General features: G+C 49.6%; 1 protein-coding gene and 1 pseudogene across 1 annotated transcript; one reads left to right on the top strand and one right to left on the bottom strand.

Annotated features, from left to right (window-relative positions):
* Window positions 1-1,238: 1,238 nt before the first annotated feature.
* LOC146751550 (uncharacterized) lies at window positions 1,239-3,228 on the bottom strand (annotated as a pseudogene).
* A 5,247-nt stretch (window positions 3,229-8,475) lies between these two features.
* On the top strand, window positions 8,476-25,909 carry LOC146751549 (uncharacterized). Its single transcript, XM_085534211.1, has 10 exons — window positions 8,476-9,306; window positions 10,554-10,662; window positions 21,557-21,628; window positions 22,002-22,100; window positions 22,244-22,390; window positions 22,766-22,828; window positions 23,465-23,609; window positions 23,762-24,611; window positions 25,102-25,249; window positions 25,314-25,909. The coding sequence occupies exons 1-10, from the start codon at window positions 9,283-9,285 to the stop codon at window positions 25,907-25,909; spliced, it is 2,253 nt and encodes a 750-aa protein (XP_085390337.1). The 5' UTR covers window positions 8,476-9,282.
* The last annotated feature ends 128 nt before the right edge of the window (window positions 25,910-26,037 follow it).

Raw genomic sequence — 26,037 nt, 5'->3', positions numbered from 1 at the left:
GACTCCCAACTCTGTCTTTGTCTTTAAGCAGATTAATTGTATTAAATGCATCTCTGAGTTGACTCACGTCCCACAAGGTTGTAATGTGAGGCTTTACTTCCAACCCCTCCAGGATCACCGTTGCAGACCCAAACTTATAACCCAGGAACTCAATTCCCGGTTCTCTCTGGATTTTTTCTTGGGAGATAACAAACCCGACAGTTGTAAGCGCGCAGACCACTTGATCCTCCAGAGTCTGCAACCGAGAGTCACATGGTGCAGCAAGCAGCAAATCATCCATATAGTGGGCAATTTGGCAGTCCGGCAATGATCGTCTCACCGGCTCTACAATTTTTCCCACTACGATCTGACAAATCGTAGGTGAACAGACCATACCCTGAGGGAGAACTTTCCACTGGTATCTTTGGGCGGGCTCCCTATTATTCACAACTGGGACCGTAAACGCAAAAGCTTCCCTATCATGTTCAGCCAACGGGATGGAAAAGAAGCAATCTTTGAGGTCAATGACCATCAAAGGCCACCCCTCTGGAATAGCTGATAGTAAAGGTCCCCCCTGCTGGACAGGACCAAAGGGAACAAGTTGTACATTGACTGCTCGGAGATCATGTAGTAACCGAAATGACCCCGAGGACTTTCTGATCACAAAAACAGGTGTATTCCAATTACTGAGAGATGGTTCTACATGGCCTGCCTTAAGTTCTCGTGAGACAAGCTGTATAAGCGCTGTTAATTTATCAGCAGGAAGGGGCCACTGATCCATCCAAACGGGAGAAGCATCCCATTTCCAACGTAGCGGAATCGCATGTTGCAGCGCTAAATGGTGGACAGTGGCCCTTTCTATAAATTTGTCAACTGCAACCCCAACTGAAGGAGAACATCTCTACCCAGAATGGAACCACTAATTGGGGCTATAGTGGGGGTCGTAAAGACAGTCCTCTCGATGGAGCCATCCCTCCCTATAAGCGAGAGCTCTACCCCTGCATCAGCCATACAGGTGGACACCTCACCCCCCACCCCCGTGAGAACTCTCCATGTAAAGGTCTTCGGCCACTCCTGTGGCCAATCGTCTGTCGCAATGACAGTAATATCCGCACCGGAGTCCAAGAAAGCCATAAAAAACACCGTTCTAGGTCCCGATACTGGGGTCTCAGGATCAAATGTCATCATGACCTTAACCAATGGGCGCTTGCCTAGGTCCATAGCTAATGCCACGGTGGGAGTTGTGCTCATAGCCCGGTTTAAGGAAGTGGGAAGGAGCCCCGGGCCATTGGCGCCCTCCCGTTCCCGTTTCCCTGCATCGTGATTTTAAGTTTTTGGCACTGACGCGCGGCATGTCCAGCCCCACCACACCACTGACACTTCTTGCCCGGTCCCTGCGATTCCTTCTGATTAAACCTCTTAGGGCATTGGGCTTTAAGGTGACCAAGCTGTCCATACTTAAAGCACGGGCCCTTATCCTTATTTTCCCCAACTCAAGAGGCTGCCATTACTGCAGCAGCCATCCCCTGCATGGCAGTTACAAAGCCCTTATTAGTCAATGGTGCATTTTTCTGATGATCTAGCACGTACTTGATGATCTCTCCTGGAGTGTTCAAAGTCCCAGGTGCCGCCCTTATAATCTGTTGAATGTCTGGCAGCGATTTTTGTTTAAGACAATCTATCACGACTAAAGATTGGACCCCCTTTGGGAGGTCAGACCCCTCCACCGCACGGATCAAGCGATTCGCAAAATCAGAGAATGGCTCGGAGGGCTCCTGTTTGATGTCTGTCCATGGGAGCACAGGTTCTGCAACCTTAGCCACTGTCCGCAGAGCCTGAAGGGCTGCGGTCGTGAGCGCTGCCAACTCCCCTGCTCTAAGCGCATTCGCCTGGCCTTCCGGGGACCCCACCATGCCATCTGCTAACCCCTGAAGACGCGCAAGAGTCGTCTTGTCTTTTCGACCCTGGCCATTAGCCAGATGGTTATTATCGCGGGTCGCAGCGGCTACCACAACCTGAAGCAGCCTATTCCACTCGTCGTACCATAAGGTATATTGCACAGGCTCAAGGATGACACGCATAAGGCTGACCACATCACAAGGCAGAAGACTAGAGGCCATGAGAGCCTCAACTGCCGACATAGTCACTGGAGAGCGCAAGCCTTTGTTTTTGACCAAATCCGCAAGGCGAGTGACCGCCTTAGAGTTTAAAGGGGTCCAAGCTGTACCCTCTGCATTCACTGTTACTGGAAAGGCAAACGTAGCCGTCACATCGGCTGCTCTGACATCCTCCCTCACCCGAGCCCAGTCAGTGAGTGTGGGCGGGCTCCACGGGCCAGATGCCACAGGACCACACCCCTCCTGGGCGTGTCCCGGGGCCGTCTGCATCGAAGTGCTATGCCCACATCCAGTGCCCTGCTGGGCGGAGTGACCGCCCCTTCAGGGGAGTGGCTAGAACAACAGGCAGAACCTGGCAGTGAGACAGTACCATCCTCCCCCACTGCCCTCTTATCAGTTGTGCAGAGAGCAACAGTACATTCCACCGAGGGTCCCCCTCCCCCTTCATCCATAAATGATTTTAATGTAGGATATAGTCTCCGTGCTGGATAGGGAGGTGGGGGCGGGGTGTACTCTGGAGCTGAGTGGTCTTGTTCAACTTCCTCCTCCTTTGTTCTTGAAGGTGTTACGTCAGTTGGAGCCGAGGGGGTCGGCGCCATCTTCTCCTCCTTTGGATCTGTAGGAGAGATGAGACCCCCCCCGGTTCCCCTCGCCCCCAACCCCAACAGTTCCCTAGCCCGATCCCCCGCAATCTTCTCTTCCCTTGCTGCCTTAAGCGTCTCCAAGACTAATCCCCAGACTTTGAACTCTGCAACTTTTCGGGTGGCCAGCACCCTTTGTGAAAGCGCCATTGTGAGTGCATCCCAGTTATTGGGATCATATAAATCAGAGGGGGATGTTAACATCCCCTCCTTCTCCAGGAGAGAAAGAACTGCAGCAACCTCCTTCTTAGAAGGAACATCCTTCCCACAGTGAGTTTTACATGCATGCAGAATCACCTTAATAACGGCTTCCATGTCGCCTTCGGCCAAACGTATCCCACCTGGCCCCAACCTGGCGCTTCCCCAACCGTACCGAGGGGGTTCCGAGCTCTCCCTACTGCCTGACGAAGAGTTATGGCCAATCCTCCCGTCCCAGTCTTTCACCACTCCGCGAGTAAATAATTACCGCACCTCTGTATGGGAAATTGGTAATCACAGTCTGAACCTCTGATTAATCAGCTGAAACGAGTGTGGGGTCAGCTGTTGGAGCACAGGTGAGAGTAATGGAGCTGTGCTCCCAGAAGGGGTGGAGCTTGACTCCACCTCCTCTAGACCTCGTTTAAGGGCTGACCATCATTAAGGTAGCATCTCTTGGATATCGGTCCCTGGTGGAGGCTGCATCAGCCTTTCCCAGTGATGTCATCCGTACTGGTGAGTTTTTCCTCACAAATAACCTTTTGAATATCTGTTTCCTTCTTTGTATCATTCCACCTTACAATCTCCTTAATTGATTCAAACTGTTTTCTAAAAAAAAAAATTCTCAGCACTACAAATAATGATACTTAAAGCATGTACATAAATATGGCATACATACATTTCATAGGAATTAAATAGAAAACAAACAAAAAACCAACAAACTGCTTTGTTCTAAAGCACACCCTGGTGAGCAGAGAACAGCAATACTAAGCCTGCTGTCATCACCATCAGGGCTCAAATTAAGGCAACAGGCTGACCAGAGAAGAAGTTCTATTAGGCGCTGCTCAGTGATGATGTTCAGAATGAAGCAGCAAAGATGTTATTTGTAGGAGATAACATTTTGGAACTATCACCCTTTGTCTTCTGTAGCTTGATGTGGGCTTCACAGTATGAGAAAGACACGTGTCCAGTGCAGCACTATGAAGATGGAAAAGGGTTGAGAGGGCAAGATGTAAGAGGAGAAGCTGAGGAGCCCTGGTTTGTTCAGCTTAGAAAAGAGAAGATGGAGCACAGCCCACACGGCCTCCCAGGGAAAGCTGAGGGAGCTCAGGGTGTTAGATGAGTCTATGATTACTCTTCCCTTTGCAGCCTACAGTGTTATGCTTTGTCCCTTCATCACCACTGTCAGGTGCCACGAGCACTGCACTTGCAGCTAGCTGGGCAGCTGGGGGATAGCAAAGACACCCCTCATAGTGAGGGGAGACCACGCATTAGATGAACAGGAGGCTGAACACTCCACAGGTCTGTGCCAGGCCAGACATTCCGTCTGGCGAGAAAAATGGCAACGAGTGAGCCACTCTCAGGAAAGGGCTCCCAAAGCACCCCGACCCTTACTGGCACACCACTCACAGCACAAATTACAGGGAGAGCATTTGATGATGAGACACTGGACATAGATGAGGATGATGTAGATTGTGGAAGTGGATTCACCTCCAGATACAGAAGAGCCAATGGAAGTGGATCTACCTCAGTTGGGGCCGTGAAGGCACACCACCACCAGGGTCCCTGCTGAAACACAGCACCCTATAAGAAGGATATTGCCTTCTGCCATATGAGCCCAGCCCACGACCTCAGAGCTGGGGAGGGGCTTCCTGGGGGCCACGTTGCATCCCAGGGCACATCGAGGGAAGTGCCTTCCATCAATGGTAAGAAAGCTAAACTGGAGTGGAGATCTGAGAGTAGACTGCCATTACCTACTGAGAACATGGAAGAAAATGAAGACTGGCTTTTCTCTCACAGACGCTAAGTGGTGGAAGGATGGAAGATACCAGGCCCACACTGGAGCAGAACAAATACCACCTCCTCATGCTGCAGGGGCTGAGGGACAAGAAAGGAAGGCTCACGCAGCCCTAGAAACTCAGCAGTTTTTCACTGTCTCCCCAGGCTGCCTCTGGGGTGTTGGTATACTTTATCCCCATTCTGCTATAGAAATTGCCTGCAAATCAGCATGTCTAGAAGAACATGGCTCTTGTCATCCCCAGATAACTGGAATGAACTGTCCTTTGGAGGTACTGCCTTCCTCCCTTATGTATGAAGAAAGCTTAGACAATATGCACCTTCACATCGAGGGAAGTGAAATCCCAGCAGAACTGACTTGCTGGTCTCACATAGGAGATCTGCTGCACAAGGAAGAATGGAGCTTGGGTTTTTCACTCATCCTCTCTCAGATCAGTTAAAAGCAATCTTCACCCAAATTCTTCTAAATAATCCAAAATCTCTACTTTCATTAGCACAGTCATTCCAAATAATCTTTTCTGCAGTACAAACGGGTTCTGCTGTGGATAATGATAAACTCCTCACTGAACAAAGTCGACTGTAATGCCACTGTGTATTAAGGATACCAACTCCCGGACTTACCACTGCATCTGTCTTGAAAAGGAGGCAACGGACTGTCTGTGTCACACCTGCAGCACGCATTCGCTGGTGATAAGGGCTCTTGCATTTGCTGTATCCAACCACCAGAGCTTCTGCAAAGGACACTAGGGCAGAAACAGGCACCTAAGAAAAGCAGCGCAGAATTAAAAACACATTAAAATAACCTGTAACTGCTAGCTAGATCATTTTTGTAAGAAGTTCCAGAGAGCACTTTGTACCTCACAAATAAATAACATCTTAAAACATCTTAAAGCAGTACTTGAGAGAGCGTAGATCACATTCACTTTCTCACACTGACTTTCACCCAAATATCAGCTGGCTCACAGCTGGAGTAAAAGATACACAGCACGTGTATTTGGAAATCTGTAAGCTTCCAGCCTTTGCTTGCATGCTTAGAATTCCTAAGACTCTCAGGAAAATGACACCATAATTCCCATTGGGTTTCATGATAAGGCTGTTTGGAACCCCACCATGTTCTACCTGGAGAACATTTTGGCCCTGGTTACTGCAGGGCCAGAAAGTTCATCTTTTAGGGAAAACGACCAGTCTTCACACACATCTTCATACACAGATAAAATAACTGCATTCTGAATGGAACAAAGCCGAATAAGAATGGAATTCAAGAAAATGCAGGACAGAAGAAACCAATCTTGTTACTGCTGGCCTTGAAGCCGTTGCTCAGATCACAGCGCGTGAGAAGTTCACAGAAAATGAATTTCCATGCATATTCTCCACTGGCACCATTCAGTGCAAGTACATCAGAGGAACACCTGCCTATGTCCTGCATGAATGAGCAGAAAAGACAGTGAATGTGACTTTCCATTTTGCCACCTGTATGGTAACTGTGGAGTCACGACCTGAACCACCTGGGAGTACAGGTGAAGGCAACTCAGCTGTGTGTACAGCTGTTACGTGTTTGGTAACATCCTCTGCTTAGTGTCCCATGGGCGTGGTCTGCTGGGCCCCACCAAGGGCCTGCTTCCTTTCCCTGTGCGCCCTTGAGGTGCTGCTCTGCAGAGGACCCAGCAGAGGGGCTCCTTCTGCCCACAATCACAACCAGACCATGGTGCCCCAGCTGCCCCCAGCACACGTCAGCCTGAACAAGGGTTTTCTTTGGGTAACAGCCAGCACGCAGGGTGGAAGGCTGTCTCAAGGACATATGCTGGGGACAGAGGCTGAGGAACAGCCACAGGCTCACAGGCCTACTGGTTATGCTTAGCACCTGCTGGGAAATATCTTGCCTATGTCAACTCCCATCAGTCCCCACCCCTCCTCTGACCTGTTTGGCCATTCTCTGTAACACTGTGCTGGCTGCACTGGCCAGAGTGGGAAGCAGGCCCAGATGGACAGGGATGGGAGCAGCTAAGACCCCTCCCTGGGAGTCTATGAGCAGGCAAAATGATTGGAATGACAATGGAGAACTACCTAAGGTGGTTGGAGTGCACGGGTATGCCTGGGGATGACAGCAGTCCCTCTCTAGCCGCTCTTCCTGGTGTTTGTTACATCCCAGCTGCCACAGCAAAGACTGCAAACCCCTCATTTGCCTGCAGATATAGGGACAGGACACAGAAGTGTGAAAGTCAACTCTTGCATATGGGCTCCAGGAGAAAGAGGGCGGGATGAAGCCTCAGCAGAAGAGGAAGGAATCAAAACATTAAGGTATCAGCATGACAACTATTGATAAAAATGAAACAACAGGAAAAAGGATATACATTAATAAAAATAAATCTAAACATAAAAGAACACAAAATGGGCTCGTTATTGCACGATCAGTGAGTCATTCATAGAGAGAGATTAGAAGTCTACTGCTGCTTAAAAATACCTAGCTCCAGGGGCAGGGAGAAAAATAAAGGAGGTTTAAGACATGAAAAAAGGCACTGCTGAGAAACAGGGAGTGCACAGCCAGGTGAGGGAGGCACACGGAAAAGGCTCTGTGCTGTCCCTGCTCAGAGGGCATCCTCAGCATAGCCCTGAAGATCCGCACAAAGGACAGCACACGAGAAGCTGAACGTTATGACAGACACTTCCAATGCTTACAGAAGCCTCAGTAGCACTATAGAGTGCTGGGTGAGAGAACACAAACAACCAATATGGCCAGAAGGCAGATGTGAGCATTTATGTGAGCATGAGATCAGTTACTGTTACAGATATTTATACAAAATAATTTTTCATTTCCTTTGATTATCTGTAGCTAGTTTTCTTTTGAATTCTGTGTTTTGCTATGATTTTGTATTCTATTCCATTGCTTTTTTTTCTTTCTTTTTTTTTTTTTTTGTAGTTCACTTTTCGTTACTGCTCCTTTTGCTTGGCATCCCATTGTTTCTTTCATTTTTGTTGTTTCCTTTTCTCAGCAGTTCCTCTCTTTCCTTCCTAAGAATATTCCTTTTCTTTCCAAACTACTTTGCTTTCCTCTCCTTTTCCTTTGCTAGCTTCACTAAGGCTATAGCTTTGTGCACATAGGATCCCTGAGACACAGTCCCTTAGGAATGGATCCAGCAGTGCCAAGGATCCTTACCTCTGTGCTTTGAAGAGCTTAGACAGAAGGGGGGTTGCTGTCTAAGCAATATATAGTATAGTAATATAGTACAGTATAGTAATACCTGGGATTGACCAACCCCAGTGCAGCACCCTGCTTATTAAATGTCTTATTAAATCTCATTAAGTTCACTCCAGAGCCACTAGGTGAACTCCAGTCCCAAATTCTAACACAACTGATCTCACGACAACTATTACAATAGAGAAATGAGATCGTGAAGGGCTGGAAAACAGTCACGGGGGGGGGGGAAAGGATCTACGTGCATAATGTCGCAGCCTGGAGGCAGCAGCCAACTGCTGCAGGCACTCCTATAGCAGAAAGGACACACGGGTACAGCTCAGCTTGGGGACGTCACGGCGCCACAGGAGAACTCAGGGCCCGCAGGGAGACACGGGAAGGAGGGATGGAGTAGAGCGAAGGAACGGCCGCTGGGAGGGATGGAGGACGAGGGAGGGATACACAGCAGGCCGCGTCAGGGCCCACAGGTGCGATCTGTTGGCCCCGCGGCCGTGCCGGCTGCCACTGTGCGCACCGCTTACCACATCACGTCGACACTCGCTGCGAAATCACTTCGGACGCGTGTAACGCCCACAGAGAACAAAAAGAAACAACACAGAAAAGCACGATGCGTAACGGCGGCAGCGCCGGACAGCCGCCATGACAGCGGCCAAGCTTCTAGAACCCTCCTTCGCCGCCATCGCCGCAGCCAATCAGCGGCCGCCGCTGGGAGCGCGGCCAATCAGAGCAGCCGTGCGTGCCCCATTCCCGGCGCGGCTCTACCTCAGGACGGGTCGTTGGGTTGGACGGTTGTGCGCTGCGGGGCTCTGGGTGGGCTCGACTCGGCACGGTTCGGCTCGGTTCGGCTCAACTCGGCTCAACTCGGCTCGACTCGGCACGGTTCGGCTCAACTCGGCTCGACTCGGCACGGTTCGGCTCGGCTCAACTCGGCTCGACTCGGCACGGTTCGGCTCAACTCGGCTCGACTCGGCACGGTTCGGCTCGGCTCAGCTCGGCTCGGCTTTCCCGGGACGGCCCGGCGGGCAGCGCCCCTCGGAGGCACCGCGGCCGTCTGTGAGAGGGGGTGGCGGTGAGGAGAGGCGGCCCCGGCGGAGCTGCAGTGCATCGCACGGCGCTGGGAGCGGCCCCGGGTACCGGCTGGTACCGGCAGGGATGGTTCCGTGTGCGGAGCCGGTGGTGCGCAGGGACGTGTGGGGGTGTGACTGAATGCGGTTATTCATTCCCAGTGGGTTTACTGCGCTCCTTGAGCAACTCAGTCCCCCCGGTCAGACCGACACTTTTCCCTGTTTCTTCCCATCTCCTCCCTCACTTCTCTCCGTAATCATCTGAGTCCAACTGACTTGCGGAATCAAACTCTATAATGCAGGGATTAGCTGTAAAGCAGGTATGTTTATTCCACTCCTATCTGCATCCTCCCAGACCCATTGTCTCCATTCCTTGTTATTCTAACCAACTAGACCATTCCTTTTCCCACCTACAGACTACTTTTAACTATCCCCCTCCGGCCCCCCTTTATTCTAACTTCCAGCAGGGCCTCTGCTTCTTGCTTCACTGTTGACATCGTTGCTTAAAGTAGAAAATCAGTAGAGTCTGTTAAACGGTTTGTCTTGGTGTGGCATAGCGGCGCCTGGTGCAATGGAGAGGACTTGCCAGGTACTTGCTCCCTATCTGGAGTCGGGAACACAAATCGTTCTTTTTTTGCTGGAGTGCCTGGATAAATGGTCTGAATGCAGAACTGACTGCGGGCTGTCAAAGGGGAGCTGCGCCCTCCAATGAGGCAGCACTTTATGTGCCTACATCTGTAGCTTCCTTTCTCATGTTGTGTTTTCAAGGAGCCTGAAGGTGCTGTGTCTCATCTGATGGGTGTCCTGCACCCTGTTTGGGGTGTGTGGTTCATCTCTGCTGCTCCTCCTTGCTGTGCAGCTTCTCAAGGTGCTGTCGTGTCAGAACGGAGCTGTCTCGTGCCTTTAAAAACAGTCCCTGAGGTGCAACTGGGGAGAAACGGTCACCATTTGACTTTCCACAGCAACAAATGTGCTGGAGGTCTTTAACAGCAAGATCGGCTGGATTTATGCCCCAGAAATTCATTTCCTTCAAGTACTGGAAGGTCACAATGAGGTTCCTTCTCTTTTCCAAACTAAACAAGCCCAGTTCCCTCCCAGGACCCTCAAGTCCTTCTCTGCAGGGCTGCTCGCAAGGGGTTCTTTCTGCAGTTTGTATAAATACCTGGGACTGCTCTGGTCCAATTGCAGCATTTTGTAATTTTTATTCGGATTGACTGCTTACTGTCAGACTTAGGGCCAGTTAGATACTGAACAGTGATAAACGAAGAATGGGAAAGGGGAGTTTTATTGGAGGTCTGAGTACTGAAACAAGTTGAGGAAATACAACAAGGGCAGCCTGTGCCCTCTGGGGGATCTTTTGACTGACTGGAAGCGCGCCTAAAGGGGATGGCTACTCATGAAAGAGCTGCAGAAATACTGTTAGAAAATGGTATGGCCATCCAACAGGATGCGTAGGTGTGTCGCCAACCTGTGAGTGAAAAACTGATTGAAAATTGTGATTCAGTACCTGGCTGCCAGTCCAGTGCTGCAAACTAATGTTTAAATTTATGGATTGCATCAAAAATAGGAGCTGAATGCAGTGTATGTGCAGCAGAAGCCTACGGAGGAAGCTGGGCCAGCAGGAATGCAGAGCGCTGTGATGATGATGACAGCCCGGGACAGCAGCACTGCAGATGGTACGTTTTGAACGTAGTTAATTGCCTAACGCTGTGCCAGGCAGTAAGCATCAAGCAGATCTTTTAATTCCATCAGAGCACTTAATGTTTTATTTGTTTTGTTCTGGAATGAACTTTTTGCAGGACAAACGCATCACCTTCTGATACCACTTGCATAGCACAAGAAGCAGATGTGGAAATGCTGTGTTTACAAGTGCTTTGGAACAACTTTTCCACTCTGCTGTACCCAGTGCTGTTGTGAACATTCTTACAGTGTGAAGATAAAATGTTAAAGGTTTCTGTGGTGAGATGGCAGTTCCTTTGGTACCAATCCTGGCGATCCCAGTCAGGATCTTTCTTTCCCGATGCCTTCGTGTCTTTTAGGAAAGCCAAAAATGTGCAGCAGTCCTTCTCAAAGGAAGGGATTTTTCTGCTTTTTCAACTAATGCTAAACAGCTGTTCTGAGGACCCTGAACTGGTGTGTCGTTGCCTTGCAATTAAGGCAATGAGGTCACGCTTGGGACCTGTGAAATTAACTGTGTTTTTCATGCAGCCTTGATTAAGTTGCTTAAGCTCCTCATGTCTCACTTCTTCTCTATGTGCATTAGGGACTCCCATGACCTTCAGGATGTCGTTTCTGTTGTTGTCTGTTTGTATAGTGCCAAGCATGGTAGTCCTGGCTGAAGCTGCACTACATGGAAGCTGTTGTTAATGCAACTTTCAGCTCCGTCATGTGCTTCCCACTGTGGTTTCAGATGGGTGCTGTGCTATGTAAATAATGTCTGTGCCTGATGGACCTTGTGCAGCATCTTAAGAGCCTTGTGAATGGAAGGTTTTCTGTAAACATAGGTGTTAATTACACAAATGGTGACTTGGGTTGTGTGTGGCCCAGAGGTGGAAGTCATCATTCCAGGAAGCAGGAATGGGAATTGAGACTGAGTCTATCAGGAGAGCAGCAATGCTGTGACTGTCTGATCCTCCAGTTTGTAGGAAGGGAAAAGGTGTTGGTTGAGCCAAGGGCACGAGGTCTGTAATTAGGTTTATAAGTGCGGCATCTTCCCTGTCCATCAAGCTGCTCACAGTGCAGTCATAGTCTCTTGGATCCCAGGAGTGCATGACAAGGTCCTGTTCTGGAGCAGTGATTTCATTTGCTTCCAAAAGCAGCTTTATGAGGTTTATGAACTATTTTTCTTAACTCCATCAAACCGGGGTTTGACTTACAGGATGCTGGTTTGACAGTTTCAGAACTTGTGCAGCATGACAAAATAACACTTTTACTGTGACATTACACACAAACTGCTGTGCCTTACGTAGTGCGGCTGCAAGGCTCCTTTTGAAAATCATCATCCCCAGCTCATACCTGTGAGCATATCAAAGTGAACGTTAGCCCTTGCCAAGATCCAGTGCATAGTAAGGAAAACCTTTAGCTCTGCTGAAAGCAGTCTTTTACTTAGTTCTTAAAATTGGGGGAATGAAGGGGTAAGTAATGATCAAACAGGTTTCTTCCTCTTCCTCCTCCTCCCCTTTCTTCTCTTTCTCCTTTTCCCAAGTCTGGCATGGCAGAAGCGTTTTGCAGCTCAGCAGTACTTTTCCTTTGCTCTGAGAGATGCTCCCGTACTTCTCAGTTGGCTGCCCAAGGTAGCTCTGCTCTTCTGGGTATTACTGGGCATATCTACTTCTGTTTTGTAATAGTTTCTTCTGGTATAATGAGGTTGTTCTCTTAGAGTCACAGGTGTTTGCTCACCTCCTGTGTTCTTGTAGGAGAAGCGTGTGTAGGGCTGTCACTGATAGCTGTGATGCTCAGCTAAAGGCTGCTCATAAAAAAAAATGCTAACATGCAGAATTTACAATGTGCGTGTCTGCAGTCGGTAGGAATCAGAGGTGAAGAAGGCTCTCCAGTGTTAAACGGATTGACGGTTCAGCAATGTCAGTAGAAATTTGGGCATGCAATCCTCAATAGCACTGTGTATATATATAATTATAAATAACCAAGTGTATCCAGCTTCTTGTTAAGTCTCTGGTAAATCACTACAGCATATCTGCTTCTCCCTTAGGAGTGTATATTGCAGCTGTATATAAATTGGCTAAGTGTACATGACAGCAGCTATGGACACCAACTGATTACAGGAGTCATGAAGTGAATCATAGAATGGCTGGGGCTGGAAAGGACCACAATGATCATCTTGTTTAACCCCCCTGCTATGTGCAGCCTCACCAACCACCAGACCAGGCTGCCCAGAGCCACATGCAGCCTGGCCTTGAATGCCTCCAGGGATGCGGCATCCAAAGTTTCACGTGGCCTGGAGAGTATCTGCAAAGCTGCTGAGTGCCAGCCAACTGCCCACCTGGCCCCTCTGCAACTTTCAATCCAGGTCTGGGTGCCACATTGTCACCTGCGCCCCTTCCAGTCACTGCAGGTCCCTAAGGAAGAGATCACAACACACAATGGGAACGTTTCTCATCGCTGCTTGATTACAGCTGTGCCTATGTCATGGTTTGAACTAAAAATCCACCTGCGCCCGTGACAGGGGGCCGTGGGCCCCGGAGGGGCCCTAGGCCGAAAGAAAAAAAATAATTAGGAAAAGAAAACAGCGGCAACGATCTAAGGAGGCACACTTATTTACTAAATACTATATCGAAATACCGGATAACACAATATAATACAATATAATTGAAAATTGAAAATTGAGCTAACGAATCAAGCAAAATAGGAGAGAGAATGAGTCCCGTAACCGAGAGGCCTACTGTAAATCTAGGCGAACGGCTGAAGGCTCCCACACACTCCCCTGAACGCCAGAACTCGAAAGACATCAGTCTGTTCTGCGACCAAGTTAATATAGAGTCCAGGTCCTGTGACCTATCGTGTTGTTCCCTGGGAGATGTAGTCTTCTTCTGTAAGTTGCAGATTCAGTAAAATTATTCATGCTTTATATGATGTTATGATGTGGAATACTGATAGCAAAAATTACAAAATTATTAAACCATGACATTCCACCCCTTATTCTACATCATTACATTATGTTTATACATACATACACACTCATATGTATAATTGTGAATAATCAGCAACCTTATTTTTTCTCAACAGTTTATATTTATTCCATACAAATCCCTAAGTTGAGAACAAAACTCTGTAACCTAACCTACTATTTATTAATTTTGAGAAAATGGCAAAACTGCCAGAAAAAGGAAAACATGTCAGCGGTAGAGGGGAAAGGCAGCGCTAGTAGGGCGTCCCCCACATCAAGGTGCACTCATCCTTTCCCAGCCACCACAGCAGATTTCCTTTTGACTTATACTTCTTTCCATGTGTGCTCTACACATGCATGGCCAGTGCAGGATATAGAGCCCAGATGGAAAACTTGCTTACAGAATGCCTAATTAAGGTATATAGAGAATAAGTGTTTCCTTAACATTAATCCACTCTATCTTAAGTCCTATACCTAATTGAACTATTCTGTACCTAATTGAAATATTTTCTGAGACTCTACCTATATATCTACAGGAAAATCATTGGCTGCACTCCCCCAACATCAAATTCCCTTGTGGTACACATTGGACATTCCCATTTTTGTCCATCACCCACCATGTGCACCCAGGTCCCTGGGCAAAGACAGTACCCCGGAGAGGTTTGCCCTTTCCAGACGCTGGAAGGACCCAAACCGTCTTTCCCAACATGCTCTTTATGTGTACTACAGGAACCTTACCTCCCTCCACAGTACGTAGGAAGCTGGATTGGTTAGGACCATTGCGATTACTAGATCCTCGAGTGTTGACCAACCAGGTGGCTTCTGCTAAATGGTTCTCCCAATTTTTATACGTTCCACCACCCATTGCTTTCAACATAGTTTTCAACAACCCATTGAATCGTTCAATCTTACCAGAAGCTGGTGCATGATAGGGAATATGGTAAATCCACTCAATGCCATGATTTTTGGCCCAAGTGGTTACAAGGGAATTTTTAAAATGGGTCCCATTATCTGATTCAATTCTTTCCGGAGTGCCATGCCGCCACAGGATTTGCTTTTCCAACCCTAATATGGTGTTTCGGGCGGTAGCATGGGGTACTGCGTATGTTTCGAGCCACCCAATGTTTGCCTCCACCATGGTGAGTACATAACGCTTACCATTGCGAGATCGTGGCAAGGTGATATAATCAACCTGCCATGCCTCTCCATATTTATACTTTTGCCATCGCCCTTCCCCCCAAAAAGGTTTCATCCTCTTGGCTTGTTTAATTATGGCGCATGTTTCACAATCATGAATAACCTGAGCAATAGCGTCCATAGTTAAGTCCACCCCTCGGTCTCTGGCCCACTTATATGTTGCATCCCTTCCTTGATGATCTGAAGTCTCATGGGCCCACTGAGCTAGGAATAATTCACCCTTGTTCTGCCAGTCCAAGTCTATTTGAGCCACCTCAATTTTGGCAGCTCGATCAACCTGATGGTTATTTTTATGTTCTTCAGTAGCCTTACTTTTAGGCACATGAGCATCTACATGGCGCACCTTTACAACAATGTTCCTTATTCGGGCAGCAGTGTCTTTCCACAGTTCAACAGCCCAAACAGGTTTACCCTTTCGTTGCCAATTATCATCCTCCCACTGTTGCAACCACCCCCATAAGGCATTTGCCACCATCCATGAATCAGTATAAAGATGAAGCATTGGCCACCTCTCCCGTTCAGCCACATCTAAAGCCAGCTGAACAGCCTTTACCTCTGCGAATTGACTTGATTCTCCTTTACCTTCAGTGGCCTCTGCAACTTGTCGTGTGGGGCTCCATACAGCAGCCTTCCATCTGCGATGCTTCCCTACAATACGACATGATCCGTCTGTGAATAGGGCAAATTTCTTTTCGTTTTCTGGTAGCTCATTGTATGGTGGTGCCTCTTTAGCACGTGATACCTCTTCTGTAGGTAATTTTTTTACTCTCAGGCCAGTCCATGATCACTTCTAGAATTCCAGGACGGCTGAGTTTTCCCATTCGAGCTCGTTGAGTAATTAATGAAATCCACTTACTCCAAGTGGCATCAGTAGCATGATGGGTAGAGGGAACCTGTCCTTTAAACATCCAGTTTATTACTGGCAAGCGAGGTGCTAGAAGAAGCTGAACCTCTGTCCCAACTACTTCAGAAGCAGCCCGAACCCCCTCATACACGGCTAAGATCTCCTTCTCAGTCGGAGTGTAGCGCTCCTCAGACCCTTTATATGCTCGACTCCAAAATCCTAGGGGTCGGCCTCGGGTCTCTCCCGAGGCTTTTTGCCACAAACTCCAGGTGGGACCTTTCTCTCCAGCAGCAGTGTAGAGGATGTTCTTCACATCCTGTCCCGTCTGTACCGGCCCCAAGGCCACGGCACGGGCTATTTCTTGTTTTATCTGCTCAAAAGCCTGCTGCTGCTCAGGACCCCATGAGAAATTATTCTTCTTCCGTGTTACCTGATAGAGAGGGCTCACTATGTGGCTGTAGTTTGGGACATGCATTCTCCAAAAGCCCACTACTCCCAGAAAAGATTGGGTCTCTATTTTATTTGTGGGCGGAGACATAGCAGTGATTTTGTCAATCACATCTGCTGGAATGTGACAACGTCCATCTTGCCATTTTATACCTAAGAACTGGATTTCCTGGGCAGGCCCCTTCACCTTGCTGCGCTTAATGGCAAAACCAGCTTTCAAAAGAATTTGGATTATCTGTTTCCCTTTCTTGGAAACCTCTGCTGCTGTATGGCCCCACACTACAATGTCATCAATATACTGCAAGTGTTCAGGAGCATTACCCTGTTCCAAAACAGCTTGGATTAATCCATGGCAAATTGTTGGGCTGTGCTTCCACCCCTGGGGTAAACGGTTCCAGGTATACTGAATACCTCTCCAGGTAAAAGCAAACTGTGGCCTACATTTTGCAGCCAATGGGATGGAAAAGAAGGCATTAGCAATATCAATGGTGGCATACCACCTAGCTTCTTTTGACTCCAGTTCATACTGGAGTTCTAGCATGTCTGGTACAGCAGCACTTAATGGAGGTGTGACTTCATTCAGGCCACGGTAATCTACCGTCAGCCTCCATTCCCCACTGGTTTTACGCACTGGCCATATGGGGCTGTTAAAAGGCGAGTTCGTTTTGCTAATCACTCCCTGATTTTCTAATTGGCGAATTAGCTTGTGAATGGGGAGCAATGAGTCCCTATTGGTGCGGTACTGCCGTCTGTGAACCACTTTGGTGGCAATTGGTACCTCTTGGTCTTTTACCTGGAGCAACCCCACAGCAGAAGGATCATCTGACAGACCAGGTAAAGTTGACAGCTGCTTAACACCATTTGTGTTTACAGCAGCTATCCCAAAGGCCCATCGATATCCCTTGGGATCCTTGAAATATCCCATCCTAAGGTAATCGATTCCCAGTATACATGGAGCCTCTGGACCAGTCACAATAGGGTGCCTTCGCCAGTTTTTACCAGTGAGGCTTATTTCGGCCTCCAACATAGTCAATTCTTGGGAACCCCCAGTCACTCCATGGATATATATTGGTTGTGTCCCTTGGTGACTTGAGGGCATTAGGGTGCATTGTGCACCAGTGTCCACCAAGGCTTTATATTTCTGTGGTTGAGATGTGCCAGGCCACTTAATCCACACAGTCCAGTATACTCTGTTGTCCCTTTCCCCCCCCTGGCTGGGGGCAGGGCCCCTCTATTGTTTACCTCGTTGACTTGCAGCAACTGGAACTCTCCCCTTCTTGGAAGAGTTCACCTTGGTAGTTGTTTCACCTTGTAATTCTTTCACTCGTGCCTGAAGTGCAGAAGTGGATGAATTATACCACTTCTTCATGTCCTCCCCATGACTATGGAGGAAAAGCAACAAGGCAAGACGTGTAGTCTCATTGTTGATTCGAGGTGACTTATCATCGTCATTTGCTTGAATACGAGGACGTCTCTTTTTAATGGTTGAGATTTTCGATGATACAGGTCGAGAGGAACTCATGTTGTTTAGCTTCCTCAATAGGCGATTGTGGAAATCCTGGTTTCCATCATCTTGTACCACCGTGGATTCATCTACATCAGGCACATTAGCCAATTTGTCAATAATATCATTTTGTGTTCCCTCCACTTCGTTTAACCTTTCCACAATTTTGACAATGGCTGAAGTATACAGATTAACTTCTGTGGCGCTTATAAATAATTCAAGTTCCTGAAGTCTGCCAATTAGTTCATTCACAAAGGGTTTCCTGTCCCCTTTGCCATATACTAATGCAAGTGCACTGGCATGCTTTTCTGGAGCTGCTTTTGTAAAGTCACGCCACATTTGTCGTGGAAAGCGGACTGCTTCGGGATCATGTAATTGGTCTGGATCATTACGATTGAACTCGCGGCTGTATAGCATTTCCACCAGAGCATTTTCTCTCAAAAATTGGATACCTTTCTCAATATCAGTCCATTTCTTTCTCTCAGGCTCCAAGTCCCGTTTAAAGGGGAATCTATCTCTTACCACTATCAACATCCGCTTCCAGAGGGTGTAGGACCGATTTTGGCATGTGCCAATACCTCTGTCCACACGTGGGTCCCTGGAAATGCTACCCAGTTGGCGAGCTTCACTGCCATCGAGCCACGCACTGTTGGCGCCATTGTCCCAGCAGCGAAGTAACCAAGTGACCATATTTTCTTTTGGCTGACGTGTGTAATCCTTTCTTAGATCTCGAATTTCACTCAGTTTAAAAGATCGATCAATAATGGTCATAATACTTTGCTCACCTTTTGCTCTATCAAGAGTCCCAGGTGTTGATGGTGGCAACTGTGTTGATGAGGCTGCCCCATCTATAAGTTTGGACTTGAGAAATTCTCGTAAAGAAAAACTAGCTTTTGGCTCCTCTTCTGACTCTGACCCTGACCCTGATGCTTGTGTTATTTCCTCCAGGTAACCCTCCTTCTTTTTCCTCTCTCCTAACTTTCTCTGCTCCTCTAACTTCTTCTGCTCCTCTATCATCTTCTGCTCCTCTATCATCTTCTTATACCCCTCTAACATCCTCTGCTCCTCCAACTTCTTCTGGTCTTCTGACTCCCCCTGCTCTCCCGACTCCCCTGAGTCTCCTGAGTCCTGCTCTCCTAACTCCCTCCGCTCTTCTAACTCCTTCTGCATTTTCTCTAACTGAGTTGAAACTTGTTTTGTCTTTCGCCCTCTTACAGGGGCAACCAACATTGTATCTGGTGTCCCCGATGGTTGGTCCAATTGGACTACATGTGCCCCTGGTAGTTGGTTAAATACATTCAACTCACCCTGGAGGGCACATAGCTGGTCTCGGAGAGCGTTCCGCTCAAACTGGATGGCACCAAGCTCAGTCTGGAGGCTGTTGTAGTTGGACTGGAGAGTGTTGTACCCGAACCGGAGGACGTTATGCTCGGCCTGGAGGGCAGTGTGCTCAGTCTGGAGAGTGTTGAGCTCGGTCCGGAGGGCATTGTGCTCAGTCTGAAGAGCGTTATGCTCGGACTGGAGGGCATTATGCTCGGACTGAAGAGTGTTGTGCTTGGTCCGGAGGGCATCGTGCTCAGTCTGAAGAGCGTTATGCTTGGACCGGAGGGCATTATGCACAGACTGAAGAGTGTTGTGCTCGGACTGGAGGGTGTCGCAGTTGGATTGGAAGGCATCATGCTTGGCCTGGAGGGTGCCGCACTCAGACTGGACGGCGTCATACTTGGACTGGAGAGTGTTGTGCTCGGTCTGGAGGGCATTGTGCTCGGTCCGGAGGGCATCGCGCTCAGTCTGGAGAGTGTTGTACTCGGACCGGAGGGCGCTGTGCTCGGACTGGAGAGTGTCGTGCTCGGACCGGAGGGCGCTGTGCTCAGACTGGAGAGTGTCGTGCTCGGACCGGAGGGCGCTGCGCTCGGACTGGAGAGTGTCATGCTCGGACCGGAGGGCGCTGTGCTCGGACTGGAGAGTGTTGAGTTGGGATTGCAGGGAGCTTTTCTCATCCCAAAGTTTTTCTGCGTCAGCTCTAAGATTCTCCATCTCGTACCAGATTGAGTCTCGTTGGTACAGGAGATCTTTTCTCTCAGCTTCAAAAGCTTTTTCTCTCTCTACCTTCTCATCCCAAAGTTTTTCTGCCTCAGCTCTAAGACTCTCCTTCTCGTACCAGATTGAGTCTCGTTGGTACAGGAGATCTTTTCTCTCAGCTTCAAAAGCTTTTTCTCTCTCTACCTTCTCAGTCCAAAGTTTTTCTGCCTCAGCTCTAAGACTCTCCTTCTCGGCCCTGAGACTCTCTCTCTCAGCTTCAAAAACTTCCCTCTCAGGAATGGTATTGACTAAGGCCCGATAAGCATTAGCTAGGCCCAAAATCATTTGTGCCTCCTGAGATCTGCCTGAGCCACAACATTCCTGCCTCAAATATGCAATCAAACTCTCAGGATTCTTCAAGTGTTCAGGAGTGAAGCTCCATAACACTGAAGATGTCTGTCCTTTGAGAATCTCTTCAAAGCCTCTCCACACTCCCTGCCACTCAGTATTCTCTGGTTCTAGGGAAGACTTCCTCCGGATGTTATAAATCCAGATACTGAGTGAGATTATTACAATAATCAACAATAAGATCAGGGAGATTAAGAGTGTGGCCCACTGATCATTCAAAAACTGCATAAAGGATTCATAGAAAGAAAGAGGAGCACGCTTAAAAATCACCATTTCTGTATAATTAGTTGCATTAGTTGCTCCCTCTGGAGCTGTATACAGATACGAAGTGAGCATTGCTAACCGTGCTTTCAATCCATTATACAATTGTATAGCTCCATAAGAAAAAGTGGCTAGCTTAAACATGACCCAATATGTTCGGAGCGTCTCAAAAAAGGAACCAATGGCACACAGTCCCTGGTAAAACAAATTTAGTAGAGAAAACATTTTTTTCCTCCAATAGAGAGAAAAAAAGTAAAAGAAAACAAAGCTCAGCAGTGTTTATAAAATATACCGGAGTATTGGCAGTCCGCCTGGACTTTCAAGGTCAAGCTCGCAGGTGCAGAATCGCAAACACGAGATAGCTCCTTAACAGGGAAAAAAAACTCGTAGCTCTGTTAAAAGCTAAAAGAGCAACAGAAGAAAACACAGAAAAACAGCAACTCAATTTGCCCACATCCTCCACCAAAATCTGTCACGGTTTGAACTAAAAATCCACCTGCGCCCGTGACAGGGGGCTGTGGGCCCCGGAGGGGCCCTAGGCCGAAAGGAAAAAAATTAATTAGGAAAAGAAAACAGCGGCAACGATCTAAGGAGGCACACTTATTTACTAAATACTATATCGAAATACCGGATAACACAATATAAAACAATATAATTGAAAATTGAGCTAACGAATCAAGCAAAATAGGAGAGAGAATGAGTCCCGTAACCGAGAGGCCTACTGTAAATCTAGGCGAACGGCTGAAGGCTCCCACACACTCCCCTGAACGCCAGAACTCGAAAGACATCAGTCTGTTCTGCGACCAAGTTAATATAGAGTCCAGTTCCCATGACCTATCGTGTTGTTCCCTGGGAGATGTAGTCTTCTTCAGTAAGTTGCAGATTCAGTAAAATTATTCATGCTTTATATGATGTTATGATGTGGAATACTGATAGCAAAAATTACAAAATTATTAAACCATGACAGCCTATAAGCAGTGCCTTGCCAAAGCCTCAGTGTAATCTGGTCCATAGGCCTCAGGGCAATCTCACAGGAAAGGGCCTTTAGATCTTCCCTTTCTCTTTCCACCCCCTTCTTCAGACAGTTCCGCACACGGTTCCTTCTTGGACTGGTGTGGTGTTGTTACAAGCACCCAGCAACTATTTGCCAGATTCTGCAGTGTAGTGGGAAGAGAAGAGTGCTGTGGAGCAGTGCAGTCACTCCAGTTAAACCACCATCCGGCCACATTTGACAGGAGCTGCTCTCTCTGTGTTTGTTCACAGGTGTGGGTAGAGTTGGATGGGATCCAGCTTCCGTGCTGAGCTCCAGGACAGAAGCCCCAGCAACTCCTAAGGGTATGCCATGAGTTTTTGCTTCCTTTGAGAAATGCCAGCTCACAGGCCTAATGTCAGCCAGGCATGTTTGCAGGTGTGAGTGAGAACACACACCTGTGTGCATGTGCCCTGTCCTCGCATGACCCCCTGGCACCATCTGCTCTTCAGATATTCTATTACGCGGTTCTGCACGTTGCAGTGTGTGATGGACAGTTCTCATTCTTTGGGTGCTGAAGTGCCTCCAGGGAAGGCCATGTCAAATACTCGGCTGCCTCCTGTGCTGGAGCTCCACAGGAATCCCAGGAGTGGCTGCTGTCTTTATTGACTTTGCTGAAAAGACTACTCAGTTCAATACCTTGTTTGTCTGAAATTTATCTTCATACTTTCTGTTAAGGTCCTGCGAGACAGAAAGAGTTGTTGCGAAGAAGAAGAAGCTATCCGCAGAGGCTGTCCCATATGCTAAAGAAGATCATGAAGGAGAAGGCAACACATGGTGGGTGTATTTCTGTCTGTTCACTGAAAGACTTGGGAAGCCGAGTTTCTAGATGTATATACATGGAGCAACTGTAGTGTGCACAGCAGGAAAGGATGGATCAGAGCCTTGCTGTGGTGATGCCCCTGTGTCTGAATTGCCAGTTACTTACAGTCCTACTCTCTCTTACCTCCTTTCTAAAGAGACCCATGGAAAGCCTGTTCATAGGGATGCATTTCAGCAAGGCAGCCGTAGCACACTGCCCGTCCCTCTGAGAGAAAGAGAGGCCATGCACACAACTGGCACTCCAGGTAAGGGCCGCTCATAGAGCTCCGTGGCCATGGTTAGAGGTTGCTTCCCTCCCACTGCACCCAGTTCCCAGGGACTTAGGAACTTTGTCCTTTTGGGAACAAGGCCACCAAAACCACATTCAGCAGATGGTGAGAGGGAATAGAACCCTTCAGCGTACCTCCCTCACACAGTCCCTGCATTCCAGAGCTTGCTGTGCCTCCTTTGAGGCTCCAGGCACACCAGCAGCCCGGAGCGGGGTCCATCCTGCAAACTGAGGTCCAGAGAGATGCGCTGACTCACAGACGGGACAATGGCATAGAGGGAGCCTCCTTGTCCTTCTGCCTCCTCTGTGCCTGCACCATGCTGAGACTTTGCCTTTCTCTCATTCTTCACAGTGCTGTCAGAGTCCCAGGAAGCCCACCACAACTGGATCGATGGTCTTTTTCAGAGGAATCCAGGTAAGCAACGATCTGGCAGGAGTTGATAAGCTCCTGAAAACTAGGAGCGTGTAATTCATGCCCGTGCCAAGGGGAAGGAAAAGGGAAGAGGCAGGTTCAGGTGCCTGCTGAGGGGCCCTCGAGGAGTGGGGAGCTCAGGGCAGCACTCCCTGCCTGACACAGCAGTGGTTCTTGTCCATGTCACTCATAGCAGCAACTGATTAAACAGATCCACATGCTCTCCTTCTGCTCTAATGAGTTTTGTTTAGTCAGGCAACGTGTCCCAAAGGGTCGCAGTGTGCCTGCCTGCAGCAGCACTACCCAGCCTCACAAGGCAAGGGTAGATCAGTGTAAAAGAAAGCTCAGAGCATGATGGAGAAGAAGGAGCAAATCAATGGTCCAGATCTTCCTGGACCATGGCAGAGCCAGAGCATAACCAAAGCTGAGAGGCAAAATAGAGACTCCAGAGTGCCTCGATGTGCAGTGCCTTTGGGAGTTCCCTTTGCTTCCCCTGGAATCGGGGAAACATTGCAGCCTGAGGATTTTCACTTGTTCCAGGAGGCCAACAAAATGAAAAAGAATTGTGTAGCAATGTCAGACCTCCTTGAGATTGCCATTAGGACATAAGACACAGCAATGACCACATTGTTCCTCCAGGTGTGGATGGTGAAGGACGTGCAAACACCAAGAAAGTTAAAAATGCACAGAAGTACTACCTGGACATTACTATAGCCATCTCAGTTACCCTATCGGTAGTGATGGTTCTGTGCTGTCTTATTTGGTGGTGGAGGAACAGAAAGCAGTGAGTTGTTCTTTACCCCCACCCTCATCACTGTTAGATGTTTTAATTGGGTTCAGCACATTCTTACTGCTGGGCCCAAGACAGGCTGGGCGCTCTGTGAGGAAGCAGAGCAGGGGCTCTCCTGTGCCCTCATCATGTTCCTCTCTACACAGGCAACAATCTGAAGATGAGGAAGCCCAGGATGATACCAGCAGCTACAGCTCAGAGTCAGATGAACAGCCTGCCTACCTTGAGAGGCCTGACAGACAAACAGACAGGCCAGATGGAAGCAGGGCTCAGCTGCCCACACCTCGTCCACCGCCCCCCACCAGACTGGGCTCCATGCAAGTGGGGATTTCTGACAGGTCCAGCAGTCCCCAGACCAACCGGGCATCAACGCCGCCCCCCCGTCCTCCTCCACCATCCTTTGGGGGACAGAAAGAACCCGCCCAGGGTGAAGGCTTGCAGTCATCGGCCAGCACTGAAAAAACAGCTGACAGGCAGATGACCGACAGGCCCAGCAGCCACTGGCCCCACCGGGCATCAACGCCACCCCCCCGTCCCTCACCACAATCCATTGGGGGACAGAAAGAACCTGCCCAGGGTGAAGGCTTGCAGTCATCGGCCAGCACTGAAGAAACAGCTGACAGGCAGATGACCGACAGGCCCAGCAGCCCCTGGCCCCACCAGGCATCAACACCACCCCCCCATCCCCCACCACCATCCATTGGGGGACAGAAAGAACCTGCCCGGGGTGAAGGCTTGCAGTCATCAGCCAGCATTGAAGAAACAGCTGACAGGCAGATGAGCGACAGGCCCAGCAGACCCCGGTCACACCGAGCATCAATGCCGCCCCCCCATCCCCCACCACCATCCTACAGGGGGCAGGAGCGGTCCCCCCAGGGTGTCAGCTCAGGGGCATCAGACACCCCAGAAACCACTGCCAGGGGCAAACAGACCAGCTTCAGCAGCCACAAGCCCCCCTCAGCACCACCTCTGCCCTCGTCTTTATCATTCTTCAAGGTACAGCAGAGGAGTCCCAAAGCCCCCTCCCCTCCCAGGCTGCTCTCCCCCTCCCATCCATCAGCATTTAGGAGGTGGGAGCAGCCCCCTCAGGGTGTCGGCTCAGGGGCATCAGACACCTGGAAAACATCTGCCAGGGGCAAACAGACCAGGCCCAGCAGCCCCAAGCCCCCTGCAGCACCACCTCTGCCCTCCTCTCCATCATCCATCAAGGGACGGCAGTGGAGCCCCATGCCCCCCTCCCCTCCCAGGCTGCTCTCCCCCTCCCATCCATCAGCATTTAGGAGGTGGGAGCGGCCCCCTCAGGGTGTCGGGTCAGGGGCATCAGACACCCCAAAAACCACTGCTAGGGGCAAACAGACCGGGCCCAGCATCCCCAAGCCCCACCCAGCACCACATCTGCCCTCCTCTCTATCGTCCATCAAGGGACAGCAGTGGACCCCCAAACCACCCTCCTCTCCCAGGCTGCTCTCCCCCTCCCGTCCATCAGCCTTTAGGAGGTGGGAGCAGCCCCCCAGGGTGTCAGCTCAGGGGCATCAGACACCCCAAAAACAACTGCCAGGGGCAAACAGACCAGCCCCAGCAGCCACAAGCTCCCCTCAGCACCACCTCTGCCCTCGTCTTTATCATTCTTCAAGGTACAGCAGAGGAGTCCCAAAGCCCCCTCCCCTCCCAGGCTGCTCTCCCCCTCCCATCCATCAGCATTTAGGAGGTGGGAGCGGCCCCCTCAGGGTGTCGGGTCAGGGGCATCAGACACCCCAAAAACCACTGCTAGGGGCAAACAGACCGGGCCCAGCATCCCCAAGCCCCACCCAGCACCACCTCTGCCCTCCTCTCCATCATCCATCAAGGGATGGCAGTGGAGCCCCATGCCCCCCTCCCCTCCCAGGCTGCTCTCCCCCTCCCATCCATCAGCATTTAGGAGGTGGGAGCGGCCCCCTCAGGGTGTCGGGTCAGGGGCATCAGACACCCCAAAAACCACTGCTAGGGGCAAACAGACCGGGCCCAGCATCCCCAAGCCCCACCCAGCACCACCTCTGCCCTCCTCTCTATCGTCCATCAAGGGACAGCAGTGGACCCCCAAGCCCCCGGCCCCTCCCAGGCTGCTCTCCCCCTCCCGTCCATCAGCCTTTAGGAGGTGGGAGCAGCCCCCCCAGGGTGTCAGCTCAGGGGCATCAGACACCCCAAAAACAACTGCCAGGGGCAAACAGACCAGCCCCAGCAGCCACAAGCCCCCCCCAGCACCACCTCTGCCCTCCTCTCTAACATTCTTCAAGGTACGGCAGAGGAGTCCCTAAGTCCCCTCCCCTCCCAGGCTGCTCTCCCCCTCCCATCCATCAGCATTTAGGAGGTGGGAGCGGCCCCCTCAGGGTGTCGGGTCAGGGGCATCAGACACCCCAAAAACCACTGCTAGGGGCAAACAGAC

This window comes from Coturnix japonica, unplaced genomic scaffold (assembly GCF_054131305.1).
Source record: "Coturnix japonica strain WE unplaced genomic scaffold, WE-NBRP24 Scf078, whole genome shotgun sequence".
NCBI classification, from domain to species: Eukaryota; Metazoa; Chordata; class Aves; order Galliformes; family Phasianidae; genus Coturnix; species Coturnix japonica.
Note: the sequence above shows the minus strand (reverse complement) of the source record. Positions and strands in the feature narration are given on the sequence as shown.